At 43.1% G+C, this 22,670-nt stretch overlaps 1 protein-coding gene across 1 annotated transcript in view; it reads right to left on the bottom strand.

Moving 5' to 3' along the window:
• thsd7ab (thrombospondin, type I, domain containing 7Ab) overlaps positions 1-22,670 on the bottom strand; it is a 176,958-nt gene that overhangs the window by 40,371 nt on the left and 113,917 nt on the right. Inside the window, exons 12-18 of the mRNA XM_061049857.1 lie at positions 20,719-20,913; positions 19,216-19,482; positions 8,551-8,729; positions 6,830-6,835; positions 6,224-6,357; positions 3,969-4,122; positions 1,485-1,626 (exon numbers count right to left, since the gene is read on the bottom strand). Coding sequence (XP_060905840.1) covers positions 1,485-1,626; positions 3,969-4,122; positions 6,224-6,357; positions 6,830-6,835; positions 8,551-8,729; positions 19,216-19,482; positions 20,719-20,913 — 1,077 coding nt within the window. The remainder of the gene's footprint in view (positions 1-1,484; positions 1,627-3,968; positions 4,123-6,223; positions 6,358-6,829; positions 6,836-8,550; positions 8,730-19,215; positions 19,483-20,718; positions 20,914-22,670) is intronic.

Genomic DNA, 22,670 nt, shown 5'->3' with positions numbered 1-22,670 from the left:
AATGACTAGTATAGCTCCAGGAAGTTGTGATGGAGTGATTCAGCAGATTCACACATAGTCAACCAATCTCAGCATGTTTTTGGGACTTGGGAATTTAGGCCAATCTCCCACACTGGTCCCCAAATTTGATCAATCACCTGGTTCTATTCTTAGGCGCCAACGTGTACGTCACTAAATTCACTTCTTTGTTATTCAAAATATGGTGACTTGATCTTGTAGAGATCAAGTCCAAAGTGCTTTTACACCGCAAGGTCACACCTACACCTTCACATCCTGATTGCAGAGTCTGCTATGTAAAGTGACCATCAGAAGTCACTAATAACATTCATACACATTCACACAGCGCCAAAGAAGCAGTTGGAACAACTTGAGGTTAAGTGTCTTGCCCAAGGGCTGCAGGAGCTGGGGATCGAACCCAGGACCTTCTGTAGAGAGATGATCGACTCAACCAACTGAGCCCCAGCCGCCCAATACATGGTTAGGGTTGGGTTTAAGTCTACAATGCTGCAAAAATGTTTGAGTGTTCGGTTTACTGTGTCTTTAATATCTTTTGAAAGCTTCATGCTAGAGACTCATGTCTTTGCTGAGAAGCAGACGGCTGTGCTTTTTGGACAAGGCCTTGGTGTGACTGTTTCTCCGCCATGAGCTATCAAATTTGGAGACACTACACAGTAAATCCTTAACAATAAATCCAGCACTCAGTGTGTTCTTGCTGTTAGCAGTTAGCCGCAAACGTAGCCACTTCCTGCTGCCTTACTGCACGTTGAGTCTATCAACCAATTAGAGGCTGTGTTTCTAACTTTCCACCAACCAGGGGCTCCGTTACAAAAGTGAGTCGGTGCTAATCTCAAATAGTGTTTGTGCGTTTACACGTAAGTAAAGTGTACAAGCCCTGAGGGAGAATTGAATTATTGTCAGTATCTCCGACTCCATCCAAAGCTCCCAGCAACAATAACTCTCAATCATGTAGACCACAATCCCCTGTGTCATGGATGTGTTTATGTTTAATATTGCTCCGTGGTGTTGACTTGAAAATGCCTGAAGAAGATCTGTTGAATCCAAACGTTGCTTTTGAAGGTTGCTGGGAGCTTTTAATACAGTGTGTGCGGATCCTTTTTTCATTCTTAACTTTAGTTTGATTTTCGACTCAGCATCTGTGTATGTTTATCTTTGGATGTGTGTACCCTACTCTTTGTTTTGTCTTCAGCGTCATTATTATTTTATTTATTATTTGGCATCCTGGCACAGAAGTTGCCTGGAAATGATGTCAGAAGGGAATGAGTTCACTCAGCCAATAGATGGCTTGTATTGTGCGTTCTTCCCAGTAGCTCACAAATTATATTAAATGTCAAACCACTAAAAATTAAAACTTCTGCAACTTCTTCAAAAAGCTGCCACTAAGTCTGTCTTTTTAGGCCACAACCATCACAGAAAAAGTTCACATATTCCTGGACAGAAGAATAATGAAAGTCATTTACATGTACCTGTGATGTTGTAGAAGTAGTTGAAGCAGTTGAGGTTCAGGCTGCAGGGCTCCTTGTCGCTCGTGTCCGGACACTGCCTCCCCACAGTGGGCGACCGGAGGGTGTAGGCCTCTCGTACTCGACTGTTGATCCTCGTACAAGGCTGAAAAAAACAGAGACTCACATATAAAACAGAGGTCGACAAAGATGCTGCAAAAATGTTTAATGACTGCGCAGTGTCCATCAATGTTGCAAATGGTGATAACTACAGACATGTCCTTAAATTGAACTAAATTTAAACGTTCCAGCAACACTGATTTCTAAATATTTCAAGCATTAAAAGGCTCAAACTGTGCGAATGTGCCACTTCTGAATCTTCTATAACTCGACAAGTCTTCTCCCTGGATGGATGTGTTATCATTTTACTTATAATAAATAAATAAGATCCTTTCTCTACCCTCTATACTTGTAATCCCACAATGTGGATTTTTTTTTCCGGCAGGAAACGACAGGAAACTGATATTCTGCTTGAATGGTAAACCACCAGATTCTACACAGTCATTGCTTGGGAAGAAGAGCGTTGGGGGAGAAAATGACAGCCCCTTGAATAACTCCATCGCTGGTACCATGAATAAAACATGCGAGGGGCCCCGCTGGTGCCACAGCAGACTCCAGATCGAGATTGGAATTGTGGGGAAGTCGATGTGTCGAGCACTTTGGGAGAGAATGGGGTGTGATTAACAATGGCCGGCGTGCTGCTGCGAGAACAGCAGGTGAGGCGAGAGCTGCTCAAATGGCTTTTTACAGAGATGTCAGGGGTGGAGCTGCTGAACAGAATGTCCTGACACCTTACATGCTTTTTTGCAAAGAGAGACAACAAAGATTGAACTCGTGACGTCGCATTTATGTGAATGTTTCGCCGCTAGGATTAAATCAGTTGGTGTCTCTTGACTAAATTCAATTTGCTGACTTTTTATTAGGAAATGGACTCTCATGATGTAGAGAGAGAGAGAGAGAGAGAGACGGATTCCCATGATCCATTCATTTTACCATCAACCTCCTGGCTAGAATAAAGAGTTATGAACTAAATTCCAGGAAACATTACGGCTCTTAATGCAGGATGACCGCCCCTCCACCCTGCTACATCTGTGCTAATGCTGCAGGCATCAATAAGAGGAAACTGATAGAAGATATCTCTGCACACTCAGAACTCTGTTTCATCTTCATCAGAGCATTACGGATACACCAAGGGACAGGTGGATACAAATCCCTAATAGCATTCAAATCATTGCCTGGATGTAAAACATGTGTGCACAACCTGGTGGTGAAGCTGCACCTCTTTGTGATTACAGTATTTAACAAAGACTGTATAAGTCATGGGTGTAGTCTCAGTGATGCTACCCATTGGTTTCTGAAGAGGCGTTATGAAGCCCAATTACGGAGGTCAGCAAATTAAAAGTGCTATCTCCACCTACCTTTCCAATCAATCTAAAAACAGGTGAAGCTGGAGCGGGCCTTCAGCCTCCTGTCAAACAGCTACAAGCCGCCCACCTGTCGGTCACCTTAGCCACGCCCAGATTCATGCAAAAAGACACATCTCTTCACCTTCATAAAATTGAAATGAGCTTTACTTCGGCTGTAAAATGGGACCTCATGGGGATTCCTTGGTTTTTGCAGCCAGCCTCAAGTGGACACTTGAGGAACTGCAGTTTTGTGACGGCCATATAGCGAGAGAAACACGTATTTGTTTACCGTTTCCCCGGTGTAAATCAATGAGTTGGATGGTTTGATGGAAAGGAGACCTCGGTGGATAATTTGGCTCCCTATTAAAAACTTGGAAACAACGAAACCAAAGGGTCATTTAGAGACTTGATTTGTTAAATTTACAGCTGGCCTCGCTGTGACTCCTGCATTGCTCTGCACACAATCAATGACAACGCTCGAAACGAGAGTCAATGAAGGTTCATTTCAGGTTATGATTTAGATTTTAAGGTTGTAGCCCTGAATTAATAACTCTTCTCACTGTTTGCGGTCGCCTCTCAAGTGATAACAAAGCTTGGGGCAATATTTGGAGCCAGCTTTATGTTTGCCAGTACATCACTTCTGATGTAGGGACATCATTTGTGTGTGTGTTTTTTACGTCAGAAGATGTAAATCTAGAAACTCTGCTCAGCTGTCTATAAATCACCTTCTTTCCCTGCTGCATTCACAGCCAGTACAGTGTAATATAGGTGATATATAAGCCATTTTTCTCCTGCTTCCTGAGTTCATACATCTCTTTTTATTCCTCTGTGGTAGACGAGACATAACCTGTTGACAAAGATTCACACTCTGCTCACAATAATACAGTGTTGCTTTTTCCTTGAGCCTCAGAGAGAATTTTCCTGACAGGAAAAAGATATTAAGATAGATCTCAGCGGGCTTCACAGAAATCTGACGTTCTCATATCAGCGCTGTGCCAGACAGCCGAGCTGAGCTGCTCTCTGATCTGGCTCCAGCTCTCACCAGGCTGCAACGGCTCCAGGGGCCCCAGTCGTTCAGGACGCAGTCCTCAGGGCAGGGCAGCCGGCTCTCCCTGGCCCCGAGCGGCATCTCCTCGGGGTCACAGAGGTAGTCCTCCACTGGCTCTGACGGCCCGTCTATCGTGTTCAGCATGCACCTATGGGAGCGGTGGCAAAAGCAAATTTGACCTTTTTTTAGCAAAGCTTCAGCTCCAGAGAACAGAACAGTCAGATGTCATGTTGTAACTGGACATGAGGCTGGCAGGTAAGGAGCTGCAGTACGTCTTTCTCCAGCAATTGGAGGAAGGGAAGGTCAACTTAAAAACAAAAACATCTCTTTTACTGCCTGTGTTGAACTGCAGAGACGATGGAGGGTTGGTGTAAACACACACAGCACTAGAAATACCTGATTCAGAGAGAAACCTGCATCCTTCTTTACACTTTCATTTAATCTTATAACCAAGTAAATACATTCAACACATCCAAACTAATACAAAGATACAGTACAAACAGTTACTCTCTGGGTGCATTGGGGGTGTCTATTCTTCTTTAAACTGAGCCCTGGCTTTACTAAACTGTGGTCATGACAGTTTTTGAATTTTCTCCTCATAAGACGACTCCTGCTTTTCAAGAACAAACTGTGTTTTATAAAAACAAAAATGACAAAAATGGCAAAAACAATGACGATACAGACATATTTAATTTTCTCTGTAGTTCTCCTATCCACCTCTTCTCTCTTTATTACACATCTTAGCGTGTCCTGCCACTCTCTCTCTTTACTGTTTGTGCCATAAAGGACAGACTTCACATGTCTCTCTCTGATTACCTGATTGGGAGCTGGTGCAGATCGTCCACTAGTTTGTCGATCTTATACAGAAAAACTGCCGCCTTGATGACCGTTATCTTAAAATAGGTCAATCAGTCGATCACCAGGTCTCCCCTTGGCTCTGTAGCTCCGTGTGACGGCTCTAACCTCAGTCATGAGCTGTACTCTCATAAGTGACATGTTTACTGTCATGACCATATTTCAGCATTTAAAAGTCTAGATCCTCAATATAAGATGAGATAAGACAATCCCATATTTTCAGGCAAAACTGTCATCTTGAAATATTTCTAATCTAAAATCCTTAAAAACTGCACGGCTGACATCATGATACTATGATGTTGCATTATTTTCTTGTGTCCCACTTTTTGAAATGGACCTAGACGTAGAGTTTGTGATTGCAGAGAACCTGGACCATCGGTCTCAGCTGATGTCTGCGTTAACCGAATGAAAGTCTGGCTGTTTTTTTAATCCTCTGTTTTTAAAGGAGTAGGATAAGTGCTTCTGTATATCTCATTTAATTACGGTGTTATGAGTCGCACGTAATGCAATTAGAGCGTCTGTCTGACGCGCAGAAACATAAATCCAAAAGTTTGAGCTCCACCAGAGAGGATTTGGCAGCTTGTTGGTTGTTCACTGTCAGCTAAATCATGTGAGGCGCGTTATCCCCGCCAAAACAGGATCCTCTGCATGTTGTCTCTCCCACAAACATGCACAACTTCACAAAAAATAGACAAATCCATGTGTAATGATCTAAATGAGCATGTTTCAGTTTGTTTGAGGCCTGCAAGAGTACAAGAAGATGAAGAGTACTGACAAGCCTGTCACATATTTAACAGTTTAAGCTCATGTTTTCAAATTGCTTCTTATGACTGATCAAGCAAACATGGGAACAATGATATCATTTAACCTTCATAGTTAACTGGCACTTTTTGATGTTTTTGCCAAAAAATGAAGCAATAAATTAATAATTATTGGGGCTAAAAGTAACAGCTACTTAGTAATTAGTAGTTCCAGGCGATTCCATTAGTAGTTAAGGCAATATCATGTCTAAGAGCTGTGGAAATGCTCATCACAGTTTCCTGAAGTGATGACTTCAAAGTGTTTTCATTAACTATAAAAGGTGATAAAGGTGATTTAAACATGGCAGCTTTTATTGCCATCGAAATATTTGTTTATCCATTTGTTTAATCGACTAATCCTTATCCTTATACACTACGTTGAACAGTCATGTATCTGTTAAAGCTTTGGAGCGGAGCGATCCTGTCCTGTATAGGGGCGTGTCCAGAGGGATGCACAGGGGTGGCAAGGACCCCCCCTAGATATCTGATGACTGGATGATCTTTGAGGTCAGAGAGAGTCGTCAGTGTGTGTGATAACCGGCTCTAAACTTCACTTTGTGAAAACACTTAAAGAACAGACAGTTTGATAATTACCTGACTTTCCTGGTCTGGACACCTTCTCCACAGTTCTCCTTTAAGTCGACGTTGCTGACCTTCCACACGCTCCACGGCTCGGCCACCCACACATACTGATTACAGTCGCTCTGACACGGCACCACCTCGTACACCTGAGGACAGAACAACCTTATTCAAATGTGTGACGTGTTCCCGGGGTGATTTAAAGTAGATGAAGCAGCAGATCAGAGGCAGTTTTACTTCTTGATTTGTTCTTACTCCAAGAGAAGCCAAATAAATATTTCATTCTCATTGTCATGACGAACACTTCAAGAACTCTAAAAATCTTATTTTCATAAATGTTTCAGCCAAGTTTTTGTCGGCAAAGTTTTCGCCTAATGCTCGGTGATGTTTTGGCTCAGCTCTCTGAGGTTTAACCGAGCCAACGAGATTATTTCTGCCCTCAGAGCAGCTCTGCCTGGGAGACACGTCTGTCTAAGTAAAACTCCAATCCGACAGCAGTTTGTTTATTTACAGTGAGGAGATAGTGAGTGTGTACATCTATCTGCCACTGACCCACTGACACCAGTGACACTTAACATCTGCGGTTAGATTAGAAATGGCTGAAAGAGGAGCAGCTCTTACCTGGGCCTGTAGCGGTGAGTCACATCCAGCGAGCATCGAGGTGGATTAAAAGGAGACAGATGGATTAATGAGCACATGCCAACTGTTCATATAGAGCACAACCTATGATTAATGCAACTTTCCAGAGGACATAATCAGAAAAGCCTCTGGCATAAATACCTGAGTGAACATAGCAGATACACACACGCACACTGCCAGGCATACATCCACACAACCCCTAATCTATATCTGCTGATACTCACAGGCCTGGAAAGCTTTTCATTTTTGCAAATCATAGAAACCTTAAGGAATCAACTGGCACACATCGGGGGCATTAATCTGGTGGATGGGATCCATTTATAGCACACATCGCTTTTTTGCACTGTTGCTGCTCAGCAAAAAAAAAAGAAGAAGAAGTGCAGCAATAATGAGGGGAAGGTGGAGGGAAACTCTGCAGATTCAAGCTCATCATTCATTAATAATGAATTTTCTTTCTCCTTCCCCTCCACTGTTGGATTCCTCATACTGAGTCTGAATATACTGGCGCACAAGTCATACACATTCAAGAATTAACGATGAGTAGAGAGCATCACGCATCAAGCCTCTGCATGTTTCTAATAAACTCAAACTAGGATCAATGTTGGAGATGCTTTTGAAAAAATGGAGAGAGGTTAGAACGCAGAAAGGTTTACAGACCGATGCAGAGCTGGCTAAACACTGAAGCTTCAGTGTCCACCACATGGCAACCTGCGTGAGCATCGTCTCTAGAGAGGAGGGGGCGGGGGGAGACAGCTCTCTACAATGTTCTGAATTTGGACTGCAGTACCCATTTTAAACACTAGGTGTCAGAGTTACATACTGCTCCTTTAAAGGTCCCATATTATGCTTTTTCTGGTTTTATATGCCCTTTAGTGTGTTTTCCAAGTGTCCTGTGCATGTTTAGGCACATCTATGTGCAAAAATTCAAAGTCCGCGGAAACGCGGCTTCTCCTACGTCCTCCTGTTAGCTGTAGCATTAGCTGCATGTAACGCTCGGTTCTAGCCCCCCTCGATAAAAATGTGTCAGTCCGACGTCATTGTCAGTGTGAGATCACTGATCTAGGCCGTTGGCTCATTGTGGCAAGCCCTGCAGCTCATGTTGAAATTTCCGAGAAGCGTGCTGAGCAACTGACCAATAACGACAGAGCGGATCGGCAGACCAATCAGAGCAGACTTGGCCCACGTGGGGTCTAACAGTGTGGGCTCAGCAGAGCGTAGCTGACGGACTCAGAGCGTAGAGGGAGCAAGGAGGAGCAGTACATGAAAACAGACACTTTTTTCAGACTTTAGCTATTGTGAACGTACAAAAGTAGGTACATAGATTAAATATACAAACCCCAAAAAGGGCAGAATGTGGGCTCTTTAACCAGCTTGGTGTGATCTCTTATGTCAGAGTTAATGAAGCCAGATAACCAAAAGGTAGTCTGGGTATGTTGAACTCTCTTCATAGTACAGGTCGTAGGGGTCCTCAGTTTACATTGTGACAATTTAACACATTCACATTGTTTATCAAAATACACAAACATCACACAACACACGTCTCATCTACAGGAAGTACAAATATCAACTGACACACATATGGAAAAAAACTCAAAGATTAAAGATGTTACAAAGGTTCTGAGTGAATCTAGTAGATACATATGTTCTCAGAAAAAGACCAAAGAACCATCATTATACATGTGATCTCTCCTCAGAGTCCGTACCTGGTTGATGTGGTCCAGTTTGGGACACGGCCGGCCCCCGTTGTAAGGTTTCTCTCGGAGCCATTTGGAGCGAACTTTGACTCCGCTGCCGCACGACTTGCTGCAGCGTGACCAGTTTGACCATTCACTGAGTTTACAGTCTGAGGGACAGGGGATGATGCACGCCTCCTCGATATAACCTGACCGGAGGACAAAAAAGGAGGACATTATGAGGAAGGTCTAAACATATTTTCATGGTGGTGGCTCTGCTGTTTGTCTCGTGACCTGCAGAGTGAAAGAGAGGATTATCTTAAAAATCCACTTTGTGTTTTTGAACATATATTTGGGTAACCTGAGAGTCTTCTCACCCACAACATGTGAAATAAACCCATCCAGTCCTTTGTTTGTGGTCTGCATAAGTCTTACAACTCAGAGAAAAATGCTCAGTTTTAGAGCTAAACTTTTGCGCAGGTCCGCCATTTTTATTCTCGCTAGCGAAGGAGTGATGTCTACCAGGAAAACTCAGGGGGGGGGGCTCATTGCATTTAAAGAGACACACACACCAAAACGGAGCGTTCTGAGAGAGCTGGTTTATACAGGGTCACAAACCTCCTCTGGTGCTTGATTCATGTTATATTTTGACCAAAGCACAGCACAGATGTTTCATTTAGACCACAGGGGGACTGTTTGAAAAAGGTGGAAAAAGGGGGATAATATGTCCCTGTTAAAGCAACGAGCAAAGAAGAAAAACTGAAAGACAGAACAATGACTGTTTCTTAATTAATTCCTTGACGTTCTACTGTACTCTGTTATTAATTAGCGCTGAAGGAGAAGGCATTCACCACGTAATGTATAACGAGAAATAATCTGTGCCATCCACAGAGTCTCTGCCTTTCAGCGTCCCGTCAGAGACTGCTGCAGAGAGAAATCGCCTCGGCTGGAGACCTTGAATAGAAACGTGCTTTCTTTATCTCATAGGAACCTACATTTGTCCAAAAATCCCAAAGGTTATTTCTTTTCTTTTCGACCGAACAAACAAACCTTAAATTTCAAGAAGCCTTTAAAAGCGACATGGGTAAAAATACCCCGCAGTAAGAGGGCTGCAAACTAATAACCGATGCTTCACAAAATAATCTAAATCCACCTATTGATTTTTTTCGGCGCAGTGGAATGAAAACAGGGTCCACATTCAAAGGCCCAATTTTATGGTGTGTTACATAAAAGTCTGAGAATCTACAGAGACAGTTTGGGGCATGTCTGGCTGCCGGCTTCATTATTTCAATCTTTTTCTCCTCGGCTCACAGGGCCATGACACATTTATCAGGGCTGGTTTAAGCGTCTTACTCAGCTTGTTATTCATGTTTTGTTTTTTTTATCATCTCTGGGTGGTGATTTCCTCGTGTTGGGCTCTACACCGATGCCAAGGTTCAGTCAAATTTGTTGAAAGATGTTATTATCTGCACCTTTGGCCTCGTGCATTTGAATAACTCGAAATCAAGACTTCCCCTGTTAAGCAGAGAGATACTAATATGTTTTCAGGTTTATGTAACAGCATGAGTGTGGAAATGTGTTTAGCCTTTGATTAAGAAAATCGATACGGTCAATGAGGCAGGAAAGTGGAGTTTCTTGCTGGGTGCCTAACCACTTCCTCTTACTGCTGGGAGCTCTTTCAGACTGCTTCTTCCAAAGAGAGAGATGTGGTGCAACATTGACTTACGGCTTCACTAAGAGCCCACTACCCTTGATTTGGGATAACAAGCTTCAGAGGCTGGTCAGTCCCTGCAAGTCAATTTTTAAAGGTGTATCATAGGATAGTCTTACTGGGCCAATTTCATCTCATGCAGCAACTTCATTTTTCAAACGGACATGCTGAGCTGCGAGGTAAAACAACAGATTTCCACATCTGGACATGGAGCTTCAGAATGTCTGAATTCGTCCCACGGTGATTCAAACAAGTTCAGAACCATTTTGAAGGCCTGCTCAGGTCAGGTCAGGTTCAAACCAGGAAGAGAACAAACAAAAAACAATGCTTTCAGCTGTGGTGGTGTGGGCAAGTTGCTGCAGATAGAGGTGAGAAGAAGCATTGCAATTCAGAAAATCCAGTTCTTGCTTTCATAAAAGCATCTATAGGCCGATCAGACAAGACACAGAAATAACGCTCATTGAACAACGAGGTGAACTGTTAAAGGAAGACTGTGTGACCTTTTGATCCAGTAGGTGTCGCCCTTGAGCATCAGCATGAAACCAAAACAAACTGCTGTATGGCCACACCTCCTCCATACTAAATCAGTTTATGACCTTCATGGCGGTTACCCTGCAGTAGAAATGTTTGCGCACTTCATCCTGCCACTGCTGAAAGATTTTCAACTTGAGCACTCGGAGCGGCTAGTCTTTTTAGTGGAGATAAAAGACTAAATAAATGAAATTCATTCACGTTTTTTTCACACAAACTTAAAGCTCCCCTGCAGAGGTCATCAGTACCCCAGTTTTTTCAGCCCAGTCAGAACAGTCAGGACACGCCCCTGCTCTTATGAGTTCTTTCGTTTTCCTTCTTTGTGACCATCTTTTAGCAGAGCTTCAGACTTCTGCTGCCAGAGGTTGCAGCCTCTCTTTCTCAAAAACACAACTATGCAATATGGATGATTGGAGCTCAAACGTGGGCTTTAAATTTGGCTCAGCCGAAGAGGACGGTTGAAGGATGAAGGATGGACCCGATCAGAGCAGTCAGAGTCTTTAGAGCTAATATGATTGAAAAAAAAATAAAAGGTCTACTTAATCCCGTCAGGACCGGAGTCCTGGCATGCATGGGACCAAGTAATGCGCAGTGACATAATGATCTCATCCGTACACGTGCCTGCACACACGCACTCTGCAGCGCGACCTCTTTACACTCTGCTGCCCCTGAGGCCAGATCAGCATCACTACATCTACACCTTGCTGAGGTCGGCGTGGCCTCTGAGAGCTGCACCTTTTGATCTCACACTGTAGACTCCAAGTTCAAGTCAAGTCACTTTAAATCCCTCTCGCTGTCACCTTAAGCCCATCCCCCGAGTGCAGAAGCTGCAGCACCTCAGCCAACAGTTCACTCGCAGTTCAACTGATATCAAGTCGTAAGGTGCCAAGCTCTCCCCGAGAGGCTTTTGGATTAAGTCCAGGTGGGAGATCACTGCTGCTGCCTTTTAAAAGTCAACTTGTAACCTGGCACAAACTCCTGCTCCAGATCCTGAAGCAGTTGTCACCGCTGCACAAAGCTTCCCTTTCTCCTGATTGCTCAATTCAGGACATATCCCAACCAGCTCGTTTTCCTCCCGATGATAACTTGAATATCCTCTGGAAATAGACAAGCTTCATAGCAACAGTCACGATCAATTAGGAGGATGCTTATAACATAATATAGCATAGATATGTAAGCTTAATCTGTACTTTACTGCGTCTCACTGCATGGTAATGATTTGTTGTTATTTTCTCTTTGCACGTACAGGAAGCAGCTGGTATTTTTTTTGTATGTTGGCACAACGTGAAGACCTAAAAAGCTTTGAGGGGAAAACTGACAGAAACAAACTGGAAAGCACTTACAAGCGATGGCAACGATGAAGAGTGGAGACTCAGATTGATCACCCGCTGCTTAAGGATCCATTTGCGAATTTAGAAACTTTAAAAAATAATTTGGTTCTGTTAAGTCTGTTTGGAAAGAAAAAATACAAGTAAATTGTGTTTTCTTTATACTAAGATGTTTAAAAAAAAAACAGAGTATCAGTTAACATTTTAATACCAATAAGAGCATTCATACTTTTTGTTTTAAGTAATAAAAACCATCTTTATAAAGTCGAGTATCTCCGCTTCTTGACCACCTCTTGATCGATGGCTTTTCTTAAAGTCTAATTGAATTTCTCAGATTGGGGAATCAGTCAGAGAAGAGATACTGTACGTGGAGCAGAAAGGCAAATGTCTTCTATTTCAGAGAAGTAAATCGACTGAACCTGATGGTCTGTTGTTCTATTTTTTATGAAGGCTGTGAAACAACACGTTGTCTTTTACATCATTAGCAAATGTCCGTGTTGGAACTTTCATAAGAATAAAAGTTGGTGCACCATGTGCATCCATAGCAGCTAATAAGTAGACATACAGGAACACTTTTCACTCTTTTTGTGCACTTGCAGACCCATAATCATTTCCGACATCCTGGTGGTTGATCCAGACACCATTTATTTCTGTCCATCCAGCCGGTGCAAACGTCCGGCTGAGTCACCATACTGCTGGCTTCTGAGACCAAATGTCTTCCTCTCACTGGGTGGTTGGGCCCTGAAGCTTTATGTGAAACTTTCTGCTCCAAGGATCCTCTGCCTGACTTCTGTTCTGTTACACCTCCTGCATCACCGCCTTCAAGGCGAGGGGGACAGACTTATTGCTGGGCGCTTTAATAAATATTTCCCCGGGATGAAGCTAAGGGCCCTTTGATGAACAGAGCCATGTTTATCAGACGCTGACCTTGACAGCGATCTTCCTACATGTTGTTTCACTCTGAACAGTTTAAACTCAGCGCAGCCTCTCAGTGTTAGTCTCTTGTTATTACAATAACAGGATGTCATGCACCAACAAATCTGTTCACCGTAGTACTGCTCAAATTCACACCGGTCCTCAGCAAGATACTTGCCCTTAAGCTGTACCCATTATGGCTTCCCAGAGTGTCTGTCTTCCCTCCTCCTTCACCACATCCTGCAAAGAAGAGGCCAAAGCCCCCTGAGCCATCCTGTAATATTAAGTCATGCTAAAGGTCAACGCATCACAGGTCCCATATAGTCATAAATATAAGCACTATATGAGTAATGGCATATATATATAGGACATAGCAGGGGACTTATTGAGAGATTTCCCCTGGCTGCATCCTGACCTTTGGCACAGCGTGGGTGGTAGAGGGAGCTGAAGTGTATTTTCTGATAAGGGATGTCCCAGACTCAAGATTTACCTGGTGGACTTGTAGTCGTTAAGTTTAAGCCAATGGCAGACGAGAATTCGCCATGTTTGTGATATCATAATAATTATCTTTTTTTATATTTTGAAAGCTTTATGACAATGTCTGAGTTCCAGGGCTGATTAAAAGTATTAATAGTAACACTAGGGGTGGAATCACAGGGTATGTCCGGATAGAGTATGATATGATATGATAGGATAAGGCACAATATGATACAATAGGATAGTATATGATACAATATAATGCGATACGATAGGATAGGATATGATAGGATGCGATGCAATGGCATAAAACAATAGTATGCCATAGTTTAGGATATGGCACGATACGATACGACCAGACTATAGGACATTATACGATAGGGTTCACAGGGTAAGTCAGGATACAATACGATAGGAAACAGTATGATATAATAGGATAGAACAATAGTATATCTTAGGATATGATATGATGCGATACAATTGGAGAAAAGGATACGATGCGATAGGCTACAAAGGGACAGGATGTCATCATCTACATTTATATAAAGGCCAGCTTTTTTCCTGACAGACCCTGTGGGGGCCGGACTTTAAAATAGGTTTGCACATAAGACGTGATGAAGTTGGTGTCAGAGGGGAAATATAATTTCTCCCATGAACCTAATGAGAGTATTTCAGCCTTGTGGTTTTATCTTTATGTTTGTTGTTTAATTACCCGAGATGATTCAAATTCTGGGGGGCCGGATGGTAGGCTATGGTGGGACAGATGTGGCCACCAGTTGATGATCACTGCCACAGGATATGATATAATGCTGTGTGATATGATACGATTGGACAATAGGATAGGACAGGATACGATAAGACACCCAGATTCATGATTCATTTCGTACAAAGTTATCTGGGGGTCCTCAGCCATGCTGCAGCCACAAAAAGGCAACATTCAGCATTTTTCACATTAAACCTTGATTATTTATCATTTATAAAGAGTTGCTTCTAGGGAAACAAATTCCGAGAAAATTCTTAGAATCAGGGCATTTTCTAAGAATTTCTCCTCAAAGTTAGGACTAGACCTGAAGAGAGCTCCTGAGGTGTCAAACTGTGAGGAGGACTTCTAACAGGATGAAGAGTTTTTCAAGCTGAGGAGGAAACAGAGAAATGTTCTTCAAACAGGACATGAAGAAGAATCTTTTTGAATCATAGTCGGGCTGAACAGACAAAAATGATTTGTGCAGACATTTCAATCCATCTCTGACTTTGTTCAGTACAAAGTGAGACATGCATGTTGTGGTTACCTCCACAGGAGCATCCAATCACTGATGAAGACCCTTTACCTGCTGATGTAACGCTCAGCATGTGAAGAAGCTGCAGCACAAGAGGGCATGTGATTTCAAACATCTTGTAGGCTCTTTACTTTTAAAGTACGACTTAGACAGTATCACACAGCTAAGTTAGGAGCTCTCTGAGAGGATTCTCAGAAAGTTAGTGAATACGGGCCCAGCTTCTTAAAATACCAGTGAAGAAAGGCAGAGAGAAATCAGAGCCCAGTGCCTACCCTGCCTTATTGCCATCATTTACAAGCTTAACAGACTAAGGGATGAATGAATTTTAAACCTGTTCAGTCTACAACGGGGAACTCTAAACCTCTTAACAGAGGGCAGAAGTTCATACTCTGTATGTAGAACATGAGATGGGTCACTGACAATCTTATTGGCTTGCCTTAGAGAAGCCTTTCTCAAAAGCAGTCTGCAGGGATGTGTGATGTGTACCTCCCTTTATTTTCCCTGCAGTCTGAATGAAAAGCAGTTAAAAACCGGGATGATTCGATCTGCTACAATATGAGATACATGGTCCCTGATTATCATGATACAGTTATTCTGCAAATCCTAAAATGCAGGACGACCACAAAAGGAAACATCATTATCTTTTGTGTAATGCAAAAATACAAATGAAGGGGTCGGATGAATGCTGTCTGTACATTTTCTAGAAACTTTCAGGATGGCATCAGAGTTCCAGCGATTGTCTTGAGTTTGCACGGCCTGAAGTCCCCCCCCCCCCCCCCCCCCATCCCCACCCGTCACTGTCAGTCTTGATTTTATTGGACATGACAACACACTAATTACATCTTCTTGTGCAGGACTGCAGTGATTGCAGGGAACTAATAAAATCAAGACTTTGTCAGTTGGATGTTCGATCTGCAGAGTCCCTCTGCACCTTTAAGAAAAAGCTAAAGACCCAGCTCTTTCATGAATACCTACGAACTTAATGATGATGATGAAGATGGTCTCAATATTATTGCTGATGATGATGATGATGATGATGATGATGATGATGGTAATGACTATGGTTTTGTTTGATAACGATGACTTATAAGATGGTTTCTATACTGATTAGAGCTCTCAAGAACTGCCGTCAATGTTGTGCTTTGCCTCTGGTCACTTCCTGTCAGCACCTGTGTGTCCAATCGGACTCAAAGCTGATCGTTTGCTCTTACTGACATTGTTTCCTTTTTTCTAGATCCTTGCTTGTGTTGTCCTTACTCTCTAATGTACGTCGCTTTGGATAAAAGCGTCTGCTAAGTGAATTGTAGAATTGAATTGTAGAATGACTGTTACTCACTTCATCGTTTTTCAAGTCTCTCCTGCAATCAAGCTCCAACTCAAATCATGTTTAGGATTTCTCCTTTGATATGTCCTCCACACAGTTCACGATCATTATATTGTCCCATGTTGTAACCGTGCAAAATCTCAATAAATGAATGTTTCTATCGAGAACAAGTTTCAGCGTCTTCCCTTTTAAAGCACTTTTAAAGACGATCCTATTTTCTTCTGTTGACGTCTGTGGAATAAAAGAGGACTGTGGCACAGTTTTCCCTTGATCGTCATCATAGCCGAGGGCATCGTTTCAGCTGCCGAGCTGCTGGGAAGGACCTCGTCTCCACCTCTATCAAGATTCAAAGTGAAGCTGGCTGAGGTGGAGAGGACGGCACAGACAATGAAAGAGGTATGACAGAAAGAAGAGGATGATCGAGTCTCTGATCCTCATGAGCGTTCTTTTAGGTTTTGTGTGAACCTTAAGGAACAGTTCTTTTTCTGAGCTCAACGATGCTTAAAGATGAAGATGTGTGGCTGCACACATACACACTCAAACATTCACATAGGTGTAAAAAACACACGCTAACACACAACCCCAGCCGTACAACGTGCTCGTGTCACACCCACACTCAGATTAAGTGACGCGTATCTGATTCTCTGACTCACACAAGGAGGCTAAAACCATGTTTATATATGCACAACGCTGATGTATTCATTTGAACATCTCCGCATTCTATTTCACAGCAATTTCACAACGAGTTTCTGAGCCCGGCTTTCTTCGCTTGAAGTATTTCGGATCTAAGATAAGACCTTACAACGAGGAGACAAACGATTCTGACAGGAGTGTGCTGGGGAAAAAAAAAAAACGCCTCCTTATGTGAGAGTCAGTATTCAGAGAGAGTCTGTGGCCTGCATGGGAGGAGCTTTTCATACGTGCACAAACATAATCCTTCACTTCAGATGAATGTTTCACAGGACAAACACTTTATTCTTGCATGTACAGCGTCCTGATTGGCCACTGTATGTTTCCTCACCAGGAATCAAGAAGTCAAGGCTGGAGAAGAGAAAACGTCTCATTTCTACACGATGTACAACACCTGCAAGCTCAAGTACCTCTGCACACTTCTCTTTGAGCTGCTTCCATCGTCAGGTCACAGGCTGAACTCGAAAGCAGAGCTGAATATTGTTCAAACTAGAGGAGAAAAAAGAAAAGATGTTTTCCTCTGACCTCAAGTGTTTTGCTTCTGTATATAACGTGAGCGATCTGTGGGTGTATTTCAAATTCATTTGAGAGCTACAGCTTCTCAAGAACCGAGTCAAGTTGATGAGATATGAGAGAGGTTCTTTATTCAATCTTTGCTTTATCTAGTTTAAACACAAATGTCTGAATGGATTCTTTTCTGTGATTGGTCCATGATCCCACATCATGAGATGTACTCACTAAAAAAAAGTTTCTTTCTGCTGTGACTGCTGGTTTTAGTGTCTATATATGTTCCCTTGGTATTGTGATGTGTTTTGGGAGGTATTCCCCCCAGGATTTACTTTTTTAAAAACCCTTGTGCTGCTATGAGACTATCCCACTGTTTTTTTTCCGCTTATCTGAGGTCGGGTCGTGGTGGCAGCAAGCGCATTAAGTCAACCCAGACTTCCCTCTCCCCAGCAACGTTTTCCAGCTCCTCCTGGGGGATTCTGAGGCGTTCCCAGATCAGACAGGATACATAATCCCCTCCAGCAAATTCTGGGACTACCTGGGGTCGCCCCGAAAAACCTCCAAAGGAAGGCATACAGGAGGATCCTAATCAGATGCCCAAACCCCCTCAACTGGCTCCCTTCAATGCAAAGGAGTAGCGACTCTTCTCCGAGCTCCCCCTGAATGTCTGAGCTCCTCATCCTCTCGCTAAGGCTGAGCCCCGACACCCTCCGGAGGAAACTCATTTCGGCTGCTTGTATCCGCGGTCGTATTCTTTTGGTTACTACAGCTCATGACCACAGCTGAGGGTTGGAATGAAGACCAAGCGGTAATTTAAGAGCATTCCCTTCAGGCTGACACTCTTATCAAAAGTGACGTTCATCAGATAGTAAGTTTTCCAAAAAATGAATAAATAATGAATTCAGTTTTTTGACAGTTTTTCTGTATCTCTCACACTCTTGTTGTTGTTATATTTACTGTCCCAGTTTTTTTTTGGATCAACAGGTGATAATGATTTCTTGCTGCTAGCCTCACTTTAGATAAAAACTGTTTGTCTCCTCCCACATCTGCCCGAGGAAGATCTCTTGGATCAAAATAATGCCCTGTTTGAAATAAAGTTCCTCATTTGGAGGTGAACAGAGTGCAGTGTGGACCTTCCTCTTTTTTCTGCACTTAATACAATGTGTTGTCCTGCACCTGTTTACATTTTACTCAGATGTGTGCACACTAGTTTTTCCCTTTTTAGATGTATACTTTGCAAATGAATAAATAAAGATGAGTCAAATGTCACAGAAGGACAGTGTGAAGGCTCTGCCTCTTATAGCTAATATTTACTAAGTTAAATATAATGTATAAATGTAATAATTAAGGAGAGGATAGGTTGGAATTTCAAGAGCATTCACCGCAATATTTGTAACAGGATCATCACTAAATCAGTCTTTATTAGTACAGCGCCAAATTCCTCTGAAATTTCTGTTCAGAGTCGATGCTTGTCAACAGGCAAATCAGGCAACTGCTTGGCGCCTCAGGCCAGTAAGGGACCCCCGAATGCTGACAAACTTAGAGTAGGAAACCTCCCTAATGGGGCCCCATCTCACTGCAATCACTCTCATGTAATAATCCTGTAAGAACCATAGCTCGTCGATTAAAGTCACTGAAGGAAAATGAAGAGGAATTATCCTTCTGGGAGTGAAAAAGAAAGAGGAAGAGTGTCAGGACACTGGCAGACTTAATGGTGGTTGGAGGGGCCCAAAATAAATTTTTGCCAAGGGCCCCAACAGACTAGAATCGCCCCTGTTTCTGAGGGGAGCTAAAACAGAAATACGTTCACCTTGAAGAGAGAGAAATAACTTAACCACATGCATGTCTATGTATTCTTTCATATATTTTTTTACTGATCCAAACAGTTCCATAAACTCTCCAGTGACCGACAGACACCAGCGCGCATGAACTCACCGTGACTGTTGCAGCGTAGCGTCTCCACCAGCCTGTTGTCCTGGTCGTAGCACACCATGGCCTGGTAGCGGTAGCCCTGTCCACACTCCTTGATGTCTCCCTGGACCTTCAGCCCGAGGGTGCTCTCCGCTCTGTCCGCTTCGGGCAGGATGCAGTCTGACCAGTTCCCCACCGGCTGGGCGTTGTACTTGTCACAGGGGCAGTACTGGGTCTCACTCAGAGGGTACATTTGGGTGTTCTTGCATTTGTCTTTCTTCTTGCTCCTCCCTGAGGATCAGCAGAGGGACAGAGATGAGCAGAGTAGCCGGGGGAGAGGTGACTCCACAGGGTGATGGTGGATTTCTGTCTCTGTGAGGCCAGAGCAGCTTTCCATCTTATCATACTCAAGGCTACTGTCAAGGCTTCGTTTGGGATAGTGTACTCACTAAAAAAAAGATTCTGGCTGACTCAACAGTTGCTCATGTTTAATACATGCATCAGGGTTTCAACCTAGACCAGCTCAACGATTTTTATCTTCCAACATGTCTGTCATTAATCAAAGATCACAGAGCATAAAAAACGTTTTCATTAGTGGCTCTTTTCTCATGAAGAATAAGCAGACTTACCTTTGATAACTCTCTAAATAATATCCCACAGGATTTCAACCTGCAGTTTTTAGAGTCTCCATGACGCTGATTTTGTTCTTTGCATCTGAATAATTTCAGTAAAGTTCTGGAATCGTTTCATAATCAGACCACAGCTGCTTGCTGCTAATTGCATTAGAGCAACATGCTGTGACTAACAGGCTACAACAAAGTATGCTAGTATGCATTCTGCTCCACATTATCATACACTTTACTTCTCACTTTAACTTTCACTGATTTAAAAATGTCAAACTTCCAGACTTCTCCAAAGATTTATTTTAGGTCATATCGACACCAGAACACAGAAGCTTGTAGCTTATTATGATCATGTTTTTAATCTTAAATAAAACTGTTATTATGTGTGTTACCTTCGGACTATGCTCTTTGTTATGCTTGCAGGCTTTATGTTTTTAAAAGTGATATTAAATATTGTCTGATGCTCTGTGCTTACACTCTTTGGGGAATGGATTTTCAATCCACTTTCTGGGAGGTAAAAGTCGACTTTCTCCCTCCTCGGTAACCTCTTGTGCAGGTGTCTTAATGCATTGCACTCTCTTGTTTGTCATTTTGCTTTTATGGCTGCGATGCATAGGGCGTCTCTCTGGGGACAGCCTGATGGATAACAAAGACTAAGGAGTTATTTCAGATTTGTTGCTTCAATCCCACTGGAGCATTTAGCTGGCAAGAACTATCTGAATAGATTTACGACTTGTTGTTTCTTTTTACTGCTTGTGTCTTGGAGCGTTACCATCAACATTAGGCCCTAAATTGCCTTGTACTTCACCAACACTTTAACTACAGTGTACCAAAGCTCAGCAGAAAAACGGGGTTCAAGAACAGCAGCTGGTTGTGTGTGTGCTGTGCCGCTCTCTGTTCTCACCTATCAATGCTCTCTTTCTGGTGCGGACTCCTACACAGTCAGCTGTGCAGGACGAGAACTTGGACCAGTTGGTCAGCTGGCAGTCATCCTGGCAGGGGAGCTGACAGCGCTGAGTGATGGCAGGCATGGCCTTGGCGAATTTCAGGCACTCGCCGATGTCGGCCTGCGTCCCGTCCAGCTGGCGACAGGACACAGCTGGAAGAGGGGGAGAGGAAGAGGGGTCAAAAAGGGCCTCATTACATTGCGAATGTGTTTTTTATTGGTTCAGCCGATTGATTGGCTATCACAGTAAGGATATTGTTGCACACAATGGATTTTTATTCAGCTGATAATTACCTCCGTCTAACGGCTGATGCAAATAAGTCAACTCATTAATCCCCATTGTGGGACTCGAAAAGTTCATGGCTGACAGCAGAGAGTGAGAAATACTCAAACGTAGAAGACTGATGGATGAACGTCAGTAAAGTGAAATATTAATTGACGTTGCACTCAAGTTGTCTTCCAATGAAACCATCAAAAAAAGACGGTGACACTTTACTTTGATGGTCAGTCTGTTGACAGTCAACAAGCTATCAGTAGACATCCACCATAACAGTCAAGTTACATGCATTCAACTAACTGCTGGTAGACTTCCAGGTCTTTTGGAGTCAGCCTCTAGTGCAGTGGTTCTCAACTGGTTGAGCCTCAGGACCCGCCACAGACTCCTTCATGAAAAATCGCGACCCAAATGACTAACATGTTTCAGTCAATCAGATTGTGTTTTATAAAAGTGTGCAGTTTGGACCTCAGATGGTACAAAGCGTGATAGAAGAAAGAAACTGAACCAAGCAATCTTGTATAAAAAAGAGCTTCAATTTTTCTTCAAGGCACACCTTCGCGACCCACTGAAAACGGCCCTGCCACCCACTTTTGGGTCCCGACCCACCCCGACGAACTGCAGAATTTTGCACTTCCTTATCTGCTTTATTTTTCAATACTGCTTGGTCTCATCCCCAACCAAGCCACACCCCCACATTATGACAGCCTGCCCTCAGGCCTGTCACTTCCTTTTTCCCCTTCAAACCAAACCTGACATGCTGTGTCTGAATGCTAAGCTAAGCTAAGCTATTCAGCAGCAGCTTGTATCCTTAACAGTCAAATTTGAAAATAACCAATCCTCACATCACTCTAGTTGAGAGCGTTCAGTGAAAAACAATTACAAGCAGAGCAGACACAAGCGAGTTTCCACCTCAAACGGTTCGGAGCATACAACTCAATTTGTGTTGTTTTACATCATCCCCGTCTTTGTTTCTTTCAATAAAGCCTATTACTTGTGTTGCTGCAATATTTCATTTTTTTTTTTTCCCCCTGTGATGTGATGCAGACGTTCTGCAGGGCTGTACCTACAGAGAAATCAATCTCTCAGCAAATTTCTGCTGAGCCCCCGTGGGCACTGCTATTGGTTTGGAAAGGTGGTGTGGGAGGTCAGGTGTGTGTGTGTGTGTGTGTGTGTGTGTGTGTGTGTGTGTGTGTGTGTGTGTGTGTGTGTGTGTGTGTGTGTGTGTGTGTGTGTGTGTGTGTGTGTATGCGTGCAAGACAGCAAGCACTTCTTCTGTGTTTTATAGCGTCTACAGTGACCGCCCCTCCCCTTTAAGAAAAGGTCTCTGTGCAGGTAAAGAACACAACACACTGACAGGAGGACACAGAGCAGGCGGGACAGCATGCCGTCTTTACTTAACGTCAATGACAAACAGATTTCTGCCGTTTAGAGGTGTCGGAGAAGGTGAAAAGGAGAGCAGGTAGGTCTGCACATCAGGTGTCACAAAGTGTTAAATCAGGAGAAAAAGCTGCACAGACTGAGGAATAGTGCGGTGAATAAGTCCAAAGTGGACCTATAAAGCATTTTCATGAATAAATTGATTCCCCCCGTCCATTACTGTAAGCTATTGAAGAAGAAACAGAAATATAAGCAC

The sequence above is a fragment of the Labrus mixtus genome, chromosome 11, assembly GCF_963584025.1.
Source record: "Labrus mixtus chromosome 11, fLabMix1.1, whole genome shotgun sequence".
NCBI lineage: Eukaryota > Metazoa > Chordata > Actinopteri > Labriformes > Labridae > Labrus > Labrus mixtus.
The sequence above is the reverse complement of the archived record's forward strand: the minus strand, read 5'-3'. Positions and strand labels throughout refer to the sequence as shown.